At 33.9% G+C, this 13812-nt stretch overlaps 1 protein-coding gene across 1 annotated transcript in view; it reads right to left on the bottom strand.

Moving 5' to 3' along the window:
* Positions 1–12649, bottom strand: part of LOC132544489 (stabilizer of axonemal microtubules 1-like) — a 102836-nt gene extending 90187 nt beyond the window's left edge. The window contains exon 1 of the mRNA XM_060208094.1: positions 12583–12649. Within this exon, the coding sequence (XP_060064077.1) occupies positions 12583–12644 (62 nt within the window). The 5' untranslated portion in view covers positions 12645–12649. The remainder of the gene's footprint in view (positions 1–12582) is intronic.
* Between the last annotated feature and the right edge of the window lie 1163 nt (positions 12650–13812).

Here is a 13812-nt window from a genome sequence, read left to right as displayed (position 1 = left end):
GTATGAGTAGGTGACAAATCATAGTATGAGTAGGTGACAAATCATAGTATGAGTAGGTGACAAACCATAGTATGAGTAGGTGACAAACCCTTGTATGAGTAGGTGACAAACCATAGTATGAGTAGGTGACAAACCCTTGTATGAGTAGGTGACAAGCCCTCCTTAGTATGAGTAGGTGACAAATCATAGTATGAGTAGGTGACAAACCCTTGTATGAGTAGGTGACAAATCATAGTATGAGTAGGTGACAAATCATAGTATGAGTAGGTGACAAACCCTAGTATGAGTAGGTGACAAACCATAGTATGAGTAGGTGACAAATCATAGTATGAGTAGGTGACAAACCCTTGTATGAGTAGGTGACAAATCATAGTATGAGTAGGTGACAAACCATAGTATGAGTAGGTGACAAACCCTAGTATGAGTAGGTGACAAATCATAGTATGAGTAGGTGACAAACCCTAGTATGAGTAGGTGACAAACCCTTGTATGAGTAGGTGACAAACCATAGTATGAGTAGGTGACAAACCATAGTATGAGTAGGTGACAAACCATAGTATGAGTAGGTGACAAACCCTTGTATGAGTAGGTGACAAACCCTCATATGAGTAGGTGACAAGCCCCTGTATAAGAGGCAAACGAACTCAAGTCAGAGCGGACTACACAACCCGAGTATGAAAAGGCAAAAATTACCTAAGTAATAGAATACGTATATGACAACCCCAGGGACAAGAGACATGTCCTAGATCCTGAGCATCTATGGATAATGAATCTTAAGCATCCACAGGTGATAAAACTAAGGGTAATTACAGATGAAAAACTCCAGTGTATGTATGGATGACAAACACTAATTGTATCCATAGGTGACATACCCTGTAGTATCTGGTGGATGAGAAACTCTATAGTATCAACACATGAAAGTTTCTAGTTATCTGCAGATGACATTCCAGATTATTCACAAGTGACAAAACCCAAACAGTAATTAAGTTACCAGACAGTAAAAAACTGAGAGTGACCAACAATTCCCAGATTATTTGCAGGTGACAGGTTTCTAAACTACACTAGCTTCTACACTAGCACTGCATGTGGTCTACTTTTATGATATACACTTTGTGTGTTAAGGCAGGAACCTTTGTGTAATCAGTACATAAATCACAGTCCTTTTGTACAAACAGTCTGTTACATTGCAACAGTCAAGAAATATCTGACAAGGTGGCCTGACCTTGCTTCCAAATACATTTGTCTCAGGGGTAGCTATGTCAGCAATAACACACATTTCCTATTCCCTCGAGTAATGTCAGGGCAGTTTCCTGAGGGTTTTAACAGCCTATACACATCCTCATACTGCTGTAATTTAATTTCAAAACAGGGATATTCTCTCAATTTGATCATTTTTTACCTGACCCTATCAAAGTATTCCATCTGATATACAGAAAGATTTTAATGACCACATCCATCAACAACAACAACAACAACAACAACAACAACAACAACAAAACACAAAAATTGAGGTATTCAAACCAGTTACACATTTACATAAATCAGGAAGTGGGTTTGACCAGTGGTCATACATGACCTGCAAAATCAGAGAGGGGGTTTGACCAATGGTCATACATGACCTGCAAAATCAGAGAGGGGGTTTGACCAGTGGTCATACATGACCTGCAAAATCAGAGAGGGGGTTTGACAATGGTCATACATGACCTGCAAAATCAGAGAGGGGGTTTGACCAGTGGTCATACATGACCTGCAAAATCAGGGAGGGGGTTTGACCAGTGGCTATACATCTCCTACATCAATCAGGGAGGGGGTTTGACCAGTGGCCATACATCTCCTACATCAATCAGGGAGGGGGTTTGACCAGTGGCCATACATCTACATAATTAGAAAGGTTTGGTTTGTTATCTAAGATTATCTAAGGATAGCCTCCCAGTGTTATGTGAGGTGAGGGCATGTGTTGAATGGGTGTTTTTTGGGAGGCTGTGATATGTTACTGTGCTCTCGTGAGCCTCCTTGTGATATCGTTAAATTGATGCTGACTTCATGTAGTCTTATCACCTTGAGGTTTAGTGCAGACACCTCCGAAAGGACATCCTACCTAGCCACATTATATTACTAATGGGAAACCCAGGCATTACATGACCATAATGCAAACACAGTCTCATAAAATTCTACCATTATACTAAGCAAGGCTTCCATTTGTTCGATTCAAGCAGAAGCTCTTTTAGCCCTTTTGGATCTGAGGATGGTATCATCCCAAACAAAAACAATTTCTGATTTTTTATCAATGTGACTATTGCATATCTACATACCACATGATTAGATTAGAGAAGAGCAGATAGGCAAACAAAACGGACAGAGAACCTGCAATTATAATACATGGATGAACCTACATCCCAAAAGGGAAAAACTGTTGAGTAAATCTGTCTTCCTTGTAAAGGCTCGCCCAAAAACATGTATGTAGTTAAAATGAACAAATCCATTCACTTGCTGCCTTAATTATGATAACAATCAATAATTACATGTAATTGAGAATTTCTACAAATTTCTATAAATTATTAACATCTTGACATCTATATAGCTAGTACCCAGAAAAAGATATATTGGAAATAATAAACTTGATCTGGTGATCGACCTTGACCCTATAGCTGTCTTTAAATTGAACTTATTTATGATATTGTGATGATTGCTGAAAAATATCATTAAAACACTATGAGCATGATTTTGTATTATTCAAATAGGTTCAAACTGACCGAAGGTTTACCTTTTATTTCAGTTCTAGATTTGGACAGTTGTCCAAAGCAAATTCAAATTCGCCAGAGCGACCATTTCAGCGAGATTATTGATGATTCTCAGTCCAAATGAATATTTTTATGTATCAAGTTTACAATATTTCTTCTTTAGTTTCTGTGTCTCCTGGTTCTTGACAATTCATCTTGCTCAAAATTGCCTCTTGTTACCTTAAAATTATAGCAATTGTTCATTGTACACATTCATTATGTCCCCTCTTAACCTTTGATAAACAAGTGTTGGTTATTGAAGTTTTTGTAGATGATCTGGATAGGATTAGTCTTTTAGGCCTGGAATTACTTTGGTAACTCTCCATTGTACAAGTTCAATTGTTTCATGACCTTTCACTTTATTGGGATTCCATTATACTTACTGCATACTCGAAATGTGGACAGACTGCCACTTCAAAGACAACTGTTTAAATGTGATTTTATCCCAGTATACAAATGATCTTCTTATGAGCCCAATAATACTATTTGCTTTATTCATGTCTTGTTGAATTTGCAATGAAAACTTAAAATCCTATTCAATCACCTCTCCTATTGTATCCTTTTCAGATGTAATTAAATAATATTTTCCAGAAATGTTGCTATCTGCACTTGTCTTATGGTAATTTCTTACTTCCTTTCCTCGCATCATAATAACTTTGAAATTTTAATAACCATTTGTTGGACCAAGCCTTCAAATTTTCTAGATCTTGCTGCATTTAATGTCATGTAATTTGGTAAATAGCTTATATACCACGGTAGATGATAAACAATATTGGTTCAAGTACACTCCCCTGGGGTATTCCACTCAGCACTGGGTGATCCATAGAAGAAATTCCGTTAACTAAAACTCAATGTTTCCTACTTAAGAAATTCTTAACCCCATTGGTAACCTGCTAATTTACTCTGTAGCTATGTAGTTTTTCAATTAACCTGCTGTAAGGCACTTTATCGAATGCTTTTATGAAATCCGTGTAAACAACATCAATTTCACAGCCATGATCCAGAATATCTCTCAAATCTTCTGAGACCATCAGCAGAACTGTAGATCTTTGGTTTATAAGTCTAATTGCTTCTCACTAAAAGGTTATTTCCATATGATTGTAAATGGCATTTTGTAGTAGTTTTTCTAATGCTTTTTCTACAAAACTGGTGAGGCTCACCAGTCGATAATAGCCAGGGTCCGATTTTGCTCATTTTTCAAAAATAGCCGTGATATTGCCTTCCCCCCATGCTGATGTTACAATACCATCCCGTAAAGATCTGTTAAAATAGGACCTCGTACCTAGTAGACGAATTCCCCTAATTCCTTGTCCATTCTCATTTTTGCTTTCTCCTTTAATTTCTATTCATTTTTTTTTTTCGTTTGGTTTTCGTAAGATCATTGCCAAAAGAGACATTCTTGAAGTTTCATCTATTTGGAGTTTTTAAATGTTCTTAATAGGTTCCATTTTGTTTCCTGTGACTCAAATGATTCGATAGATCAATCTGATTTAAAGGTACCTTTTGTTGGACTCTTTTGGAACTTTTTCGAATCTGATTACTTTACTGAAAGAATTATCAATGGCTGTGACTGCGCACAATATTAATATTTTAAATGTAATTTCTTGTTTTCTCAAATTAACTCATTAAGTTACTGAAGCATTGACAAAACAAGGTTTCTAGTGATTTCTGACTTTGACTCAAGCTATAAAGAAAACTGGAAATAAATCTCATTCAATATATTAGAAGACATGTATACACGTGTCAGCGACTACACAGGCACACAAGACCAGTACCAATGGAACATGATTATCAGCTTACAAAATTTTAGAAAACATCTGTAGCGAGAGTACTGACAATATGTTCCATTAAACACTGGTTTTTTTAATAACAATTCATTAACATTGTGATGGAATAGTGGCTGAAAATCTGGAAACAATACAAATACTCTGCTGAAATTGCTGGTTATAAATTAGGTACTCTCCACTTCATCATATGTATGTAACATGATGTTTTTATTAATGCATGGTGCCAGATTCACTTAATATCCTACTATGATTTAATATCGCATTTAAACCTCTACACCATATAGTTGAAGTATCTTTCTTTCTCTTTATTTTTTCGTGTTTGTTTTTCTTGTATTGTCAGAATACCAGATTTACCCTCCTAAAAACAATGGAGACGATGCGTGATATATTAAATGTGAATGAAGTCATAGCATTTTACGATATTTCTACTTAAGTGGCACTTAAAGCATGGGCTTTATGTCTACTGTCAGAATACTGGTCCATCAACTCTGACCAGTTTAAACAACAAGGTCAAAACAATGTAAACTCTCCCTACTTACCATGGTTACTATGGTAAGCATTACCGCATATCTATGAAATGAGTAAGATAGACAGGACACTCCATCTAGTCAACCAATATAGAGTAGGAAACGACTAACCTAACCGCATATTACTGATGGGGACGATGTATTCTGCTAGTGAAAATTAAACATCACACTGATGGTGTAAATCTCTGTGTCATTATGTCTATACATTTCTGAACAATTTCACATCACACTGATGGTGTTAATCTCTGCAACTCTATACATTTCTGAACAATTTCACATCACACTGATGGTGTTATTCTCTGTAACTCTATGTCTATATATTTCTTAACAATTTCACATAACACTGATGGTGTTAATCTCCGTATCATTATGTCTATACATTTCTGAACAATTTCACATCACACTGATGGTGTTATTCTCTGTAACTCTATGTCTATACATTTCTGAACAATTTCACATCACACTGATTGTATATGTCTAAGAATCACAGTATCTATATACAGTTCTTGGCAGTAAAGCTATTTCCCAATGAAATCCCAAATCATTAAATCTATTATGTATGATGTATCTCCTGTAAATATTTCAGAAAAGCTGTTCACATGATGTAGGTAAGTAGGTCAGATCCTTCTGTATAGATGTACACTAACCCAGATTCTTCTTCCAACATTTCAGGTCTTGGGACTGTTTTGATACAACAGTTTAGTACATCAAAGCAGTCATCGATAAAGCCTTCTCTACAGAAAATCGCATTCCTCTGGGTGCTTAACCTCAGAGCAAAGATTTTATTACACATAACTGTGTATAAGTGTTACTAGGTATAGATCTGAACTCCACTATATCATATAAAGTTAGTGAACCATTATTGTTGGGGATTCCACCAACTCAGCTGCTGAATATGATTATTTATTATGCAATAAGACGAAGGAGGCATTAAATACATGCCTATTTACCAAGCAAATTTAAACACATAACAATATATAAGGCAAATTAAAAACCATAAGTATATATAGTTGGCTGGATTGACTTTTAATCAGGACAATGAAAAAGGATTTTTTTTTGCATATTCTAATGAACACCTTTAAATATGGGTTAGATTATATGTATTATTATAACTAAAGACATGGGCTTATTGCTGAGTTAATATGGTATTTAAAAAAAACACAAGATTTAAAAAGAAAACAATAAGTCCATTCTGATCTTGATCAGCTACTAACATTGAAATCACTGATCATTTAGATTTGAAAGAAAAAAAAATCATCAATTGTCTGTCTCTGATAATCAAAAACTAATATTCATGGAAAACTATTCTTTTCCATGAAAAAATGGGTATATTCCATGGAAAATACATGGACACTGTAAGGTCAGTGTCCATGGAAAAGCCATGGACTTTAAGGACATGTCTGTAAAATCATAGACATTGTCAATGAAAAAAGAAATTGTGAATTTTTCTAGGGTAAACAAACTGTAGGTATCAGGAGAGTGTAAAATTCATGGACAATGTCAATGAAGAAGAAATTGTGAATTTTTCTAGGGTAAACGAACCTTTGTATCAGGCAGAGTGTGTATAAATATTGTTCATATTGTTTATTTAACAGATCCAGTGATTTTACAATGTACATTTGCACACTTGCTTCACTAAAATCAAGTAAAACACTTGTATCCAGCAAACTGTATAGATCAATTGATTTGATATAATGTTTTTGTAGTCATTGAGAAAGAAGTAGCATATAGACAGATATGTTTCTGTATTAACAAAATCTCGGTCATAGCTGTGTGTATATCTGTACACCTGATCAACAGTATCAATAACCTGCTTATCAGATGCAATGTAACACTCAGTTGAAACATAATCACATCATGAGGTGGAAAAAGTGATAACGGTTATCAAATAATAATTTAATTATGTCAGACCATCTTTCATAAAATAAAATTGTTTTAAACTATGCTTAAACTTTCTATTTGTGGTGACATTTTAATGCAAATTTGATGTATTTGCAGTGAAATTGAGTTATAATACCAAACGTTGAAATTAAATTCATGTGTTTCAGTGCAGAATATAAGGCTATCAAATATATATGTTAAACCATCCACCTGCTGGTGAAATTCTATCACTAATTAGGGGGCTGTGATAGCACACGCAGTAAAACAACAGACCATATATGCAACCTCATGTGAAGATCCAATATGGTTATATCTATAAAAGGGTGGTGTTTTTTTTAATCTTATTTTCTCAGGAAGCTGAGAAAATTGACCATCCAGTGCTGAACTACTGTTAGGGTAGTGTACAGACAGCATGCCTTAAGGGCCTCTAGCATCTTCTTCAATGGAGTAGCCACCAGCTGCTACAAAGCAGATCCAGCTTAAATTCTAGTTGATACTAAATGTTTAAGTGGGTCAGTGCTCTTTCAGTTGTTAAAAGTGTTCTCCACTTATTGCTAAATGTAGAAGAGAATCAGTTTTCGTCCAGGTGTTACTGGATGTAGAAGTTAGTGTTCTATAATTGTTACTAAATGTAGAGGTTAGTGTTCTATAATTGTTACTGAATGTAGAGGTTAGTGTTCTATAATTGTTACTAAATGTAGAGGTTAGTGTTCTATAATTGTTACTGAATGTAGAAGTTAGTGTTCTATAATTGTTACTAAATGTAGAAGTTAGTGTTCTATAATTGTTACTGAATGTAGAGGTTAGTGTTCTATAATTGTTACTGAATGTAGAGGTTAGTGTTCTATAATTGTTACTGAATGTAGAAGTGGGTGTTCTATAATTGTTACTGAATGTAGAGGTTAGTGTTCTATAATTGTTACTGAATGTAGAGGTTATTGTTCTATAATTGTTACTGAATGTAAAAGTGGATGTTCTTTAATTGTTACTGAATGTAGAAGTGGATGTTCTCTAATTGTTACTGAATGTAGAAGTGGATGTTCTATAATTGTTACTGAATGTAGAAGTTAGTGTTCTATAATTGTTACTGAATGTAGAAGTTAGTGTTCTATAATTGTTACTGAATGTAGAGGTTAGTGTTCTATAATTGTTACTGAATGTAGAAGTTAGTGTTCTATAATTGTTACTGAATGTAGAAGTGGATGTTCTCTAATTGTTACTGAATGTAGAAGTTAGTGTTCTATAATTGTTACTGAATGTAGAAGTTAGTGTTCTATAATTGTTACTGAATGTAGAAGTTAGTGTTCTATAATTGTTACTGAATGTAGAGGTTAGTGTTGTCTAATTGTTACTGAATGTAGAAGTTAGTGTTCTATAATTGTTACTGAATGTAGAAGTTAGTGTTCTATAATTGTTACTGAATGTAGAAGTGGATGTTCTCTAATTGTTACTGAATGTAGAAGTTAGTGTTCTATAATTGTTACTGAATGTAGAAGTGGATGTTCTCTAATTGTTACTGAATGTAGAAGTGGATGTTCTATAATTGTTACTGAATGTAGAATTTAGTGTTCTATAATTGTTACTGAATGTAGAAGTTAGTGTTCTATAATTGTTACTGAATGTAGAAGTTAGTGTTCTATAATTGTTACTGAATGTAGAAGTTAGTGTTCTATAATTGTTACTGAATGTAGAAGTGGATGTTCTCTAATTGTTACTGAATGTAGAAGTGGGTGTTCTCTAACTGTTACTGAATGTAGAGGTTAGTGTTCTATAATTGTTACTGAATATAGAGGTTAGTGTTCTATAATTGTTACTGAATGTAAAAGTGGGTGTTCTATAATTGTTACTGAATGTAGAAGTGGATGTTCTCTAATTGTTACTGAATGTAGAAGTTAGTGTTCTATAATTGTTACTGAATATAGAGGTTAGTGTTCTATAATTGTTACTGAATGTAGAGGTTAGTGTTGTCTAATTGTTACTGAATGTAGAAGTGGGTGTTCTATAATTGTTACTGAATGTAGAAGTGGATGTTCTATAATTGTTACTAAATGTAGAGGTTAGTGTTCTATAATTGTTACTGAATGTAGAGGTTATTGTTCTATAATTGTTACTGAATGTAGAAGTGGGTGTTCTATAATTGTTACTAAATGTAGAAGTTAGTGTTCTATAATTGTTACTGAATGTAGAAGTTAGTGTTCTATAATTGTTACTGAATGTAGAGGTTAGTGTTCTATAATTGTTACTGAATGTAGTGGTTAGTGTTCTATAATTGTTACTGAATGTAGAGGTTAGTGTTCTATAATTGTTACTGAATGTAGAAGTTAGTGTTCTATAATTGTTACTGAATGTAGAAGTTAGTGTTCTATAATTGTTACTGAATGTAGAGGTTAGTGTTCTATAAATGTTACTGAATGTAGAGGTTAGTGTTCTATAATTGTTACTGAATGTAGAAGTTAGTGTTCTATAATTGTTACTGAATGTAGAGGTTAGTGTTCTATAATTGTTACTGAATGTAGAAGTTAGTGTTCTATAATTGTTACTGAATGTAGAAGTTAGTGTTCTATAATTGTTACTGAATGTAGAGGTTAGTGTTCTATAATTGTTACTGAATGTAGTGGTTAGTGTTCTATAATTGTTACTGAATGTAAAAGTGGGTGTTCTATAATTGTTACTGAATGTAGAAGTGGATGTTCTATAATTGTTACTGAATGTAGAAGTGGATGTTCTATAATTGTTACTGAATGTAGAAGTGGATGTTCTATAATTGTTACTGAATGTAGAAGTGGGTGTTCTATAATTGTTACTGAATGTAGAAGTGGGTGTTCTATAATTGTTACTAAATGTAGAGGTTAGTGTTGTCTATAATTGTTACTGAATGTAGAAGTGGATGTTCTATAATTGTTACTGAATGTAGAGGTTAGTGTTCTATAATTGTTACTGAATGTAGAGGTTAGTGTTCTATAATTGTTACTGAATTTAGAGGTTAGTGTTCTCTAATTGTTACTGAATGTAGAAGTGGGTGTTCTATAATTGTTACTGAATGTAGAAGTTAGTGTTGTCTAATTGTTACTGAATGTAGAAGTTAGTGTTCTATGATTGTTACTGAATGTAGAAGTTAGTGTTCTATAATTGTTACTGAATGTAGAAGTTAGTGTTCTATAATTGTTACTGAATGTAGAGGTTAGTGTTGTCTATAATTGTTACTGAATGTAGAGGTTAGTGTTGTCTAATTGTTACTGAATTTAGAGGTTAGTGTTCTATAATTGTTACTGAATGTAGAAGTTAGTGTTCTCTAATTGTTACTGAATGTAGAAGTGGGTTTTCTATAATTGTTACTGAATGTAGAAGTGGGTGTTCTATAATTGTTACTGAATGTAGAAGTGGGTGTTCTATAATTGTTACTGAATGTAGAAGTTAGTGTTCTATAATTGTTACTGAATGTAGAGGTTAGTGTTGTCTAATTGTTACTGAATGTAGAAGTGGATGTTCTCTAATTGTTACTGAATGTAGAAGTTAGTGTTGTCTAATTGTTACTGAATGTAGAAGTGGATGTTCTCTAATTGTTACTGAATGTAGAAGTTAGTGTTCTATAATTGTTACTGAATGTAGAAGTTAAGTGTACTATAATTGTTACTGAATGTAGAAGTGGGTGTTCTCTATTTGTTACTGAATGTAGAAGTGGGTGTTCTATAATTGTTACTGAATGTAGAAGTGGGTGTTCTATAATTGTTACTGAATGTAGAAGTGGGTGTTCTATAATTGTTACTGAATGTAGAAGTTAGTGTTCTCAAATTGTTATTGAATGTAGAAGTGGGTGTTCTCTAATTGTTACTAAATGTAGAAGTGGATGTTCTCTAATTGTTATGAAATGTAGAAGTGGGTGCACTATTATTGTCATCCTCACCTATATAATATTACCATTTATATTTGTTGCAGATTAAATAGTAATGACAACCTAAAATCTGAGATCAATCTATAACATGATTTATGAATAATATCAGTAAACATATTCCAAACTTACAGTGTTCTCCTCCTACTTATCATACAATCAGCTTATATAACATTAATTCAGACCTTAAAAATTCAACAATGACATATATTCTATATTATATATGTAAACTTCCATGGTATAATGTACCTTTGTAACACTACCAACACTATTCAATCTTATTAAGTTTTCTCTACCTACTACATATGGTATAATATGAATGTAATATGTATATATGTATTAACAGTGTTTATGATATGATCCGGTGTATGTGTGACCTACTGCTTGAGAATTTGGGATCAAGGAATATGTACATTGTATACAGCTATGATGATATTGTTCATAGCCAAATAACAAACACTTAATATCTACTCAAGTTGCACTCGATACTACTAGTAAATGTTGCTTATGTGTTTTGTCTTAAGACCAATGCATTTCATCACCTCACAAAACTGTGGTAGCACTGCTGTAATAGAGTACTGCCTAAATTATGTAACTTAATTGAATATAATTAGAAAAAAAATCTATAATTTACAAAATAAGACTCTGACCATAGTTTCTATGTTGCACGCACAGTAACAATACAAGATGTACAGGGCTCTCATACCACATTTTGGGACTGGGGCCTGGGACACTTAGAATTGGAAAAAATAATGGTGTTTACCTTAAAATTGGAAAAACTTGGGGTCTAAATTGGGAAAAAAAAAGATACTATTTTGCATTGGGAATGGGGCCAAATATCGGCCCTAAATCTGGCAGATCGAGAGCCCTGATGTAGTATTTTACATCCAAAAAGCATTCAATAGAACCCTTGACATTTGACAATTTCAGCAATCAAATCATAAATCTGAAGGGTCAAAACTCAATTCTGGAGCCAAAAAACACTCTCAAAGGTGTACTGAGTGCCCTGGTGTAGTGTTATGTATTGTGATTGTCCAGGCTCCTTCTGAATAGTTGAAATGGACTACAAACTGCTGTGAAAGCTCCATAAACACAAACAGTAAGAATTTTAGTAAATACTTTGTTATACATTTTTGCTGTTCACCTTTAGTCTAAATAGTTAATATGGTTTCCCCAAAATTAGATTTTGCACATCAGAACCTGGTAACATATGTCTAACGGAAGCTAATATGAATACAACTCCAACCAAAAGCAGAAAAAACACTGCAGCAGAAAAGATATAGGTTATCGTGACCCATATTTGCCATATGTATACAAGATAAAGTCCAGTTTCAAAGCCTAATTATATTTTGACTTGCACCTCTGCTTCAATGTTGTGATACAGATTATGGAAAAGATAATTCTATATGTAAGTTGATCTAATTTCTTATCATGTCATGTTTGTGTTGTCACTATATACTGTGATTCACAGCAATTTAGATCTAATATGCTATAGTGCAGACTTAGTAAAAACAGATCCTTTATAATCAATACAAATGGAAAATTATACAAAAAAATAAAGCAAAGTAAATGAAAGGTACAAATCAAATACTGCCTATAAACATAATAGTAAGTGTATATTAGAAATAAAGTCACCGATACTCTCCCCTTTTTCTATCACAATTATCAAACATGTTATTGAATATGACTATACATTTGAGTATCGTACTGTGCCTTACCTCAAATGCCCAGGTACAAGCAATTCCAACGTAATTCTTGACACAGCGTCCAACTTCAACATCTTCATGGGTTGTCCGCAAATTGTGGAGACAGCTGCCAATATGAGGTGACATTTGTCGCAGTGTTTCATGACTGAGCACTATCCCTGGTCCACCCATACAAAAATTGTCCAGTTCACTTAAATGCAATTTTCCAATTTCGTCTTTTTTCCCTTTGCCTGCTTGTCCAATAAACTGTGGTTTTGAGCTGTTGATAGATCTAAGAAATCTTTCAACCCTGTCCCCTTTTATAAACACATCATCATCAGCACGTACAAACCATTCAAAATTGTCTATATAATTGTCATGCATATATTTTAACATCAACAGTGATTTTCGCTGTGGTGGGTATACATCATCAACTCCTTCTAAACTTACTAAAGGAATTTTGCTCCTTGTTGTTGAACCCTCGCTAGAAAAAAATAAAACCTTGCATGTTCCAACACAGGTCTGAGCCCAGGTTTGGAAGGCTGCCACTGCTCGTGTGTCCAAAAACTTCTTTGCTGTGATAACCCCTATTAAAATAAAACTCTTTTCTTCTTTATCAATGTAAGTTGACAAGTCTAATGCTTCAGATTTTGAACTGTCCACGTCATTGTTCATATTGTTGTTACCATTCTCGATAAACTGTCCATTTTGAATTTGTATGTGTTCAACAGCAATGTCAACATGGTAATTCACATGCACTGTGCAACAAGGTCCAGTCATAGGAGAACAAGGTAAAAGTCTTTGACGGCACCATGATGAAAGCAAAACCCCAAACAGTAAACCCAGAATTGTACCTGCAAAGTGACTGATACGGATACCATGTCTTCGAGCCATTCTCTACCAAAATAACTCCAAGCTTCATTCATTCATGAAACGATACCAACATCATGAGGTTGACAGCTGAGTTTCAAAATGTTCTTATGGAAACTTATTCAGAAGTGAAAAACTCACATCTCAACAGCTTTATAATAAATTTTATATGGAAATCTTCCCCCGTGCAACACGTAATAAATTACTCGACTCAACACATGCTTGATAATGTGGTTTCCCCATTGAGTCAAACATGAGTTTTAAACCAGTTTGGGGAACACGCGATTTCTATTGCTGTCCCATCGCCTCATTCAAAGGTCAGGCAGGTCTGTCGACACTCAAACCGGAGACGTGATCACAAACCCGTGAGAAATCCGATGAAGACTTTTGTCA

This window comes from Ylistrum balloti, unplaced genomic scaffold (genome assembly GCF_031769215.1).
Source record: "Ylistrum balloti isolate Yb309-2 unplaced genomic scaffold, AGI_CSIRO_Ybal_v1 Utg369800, whole genome shotgun sequence".
Taxonomy (NCBI): domain Eukaryota; kingdom Metazoa; phylum Mollusca; class Bivalvia; order Pectinida; family Pectinidae; genus Ylistrum; species Ylistrum balloti.
The sequence above is the reverse complement of the archived record's forward strand: the minus strand, read 5'-3'. Positions and strand labels throughout refer to the sequence as shown.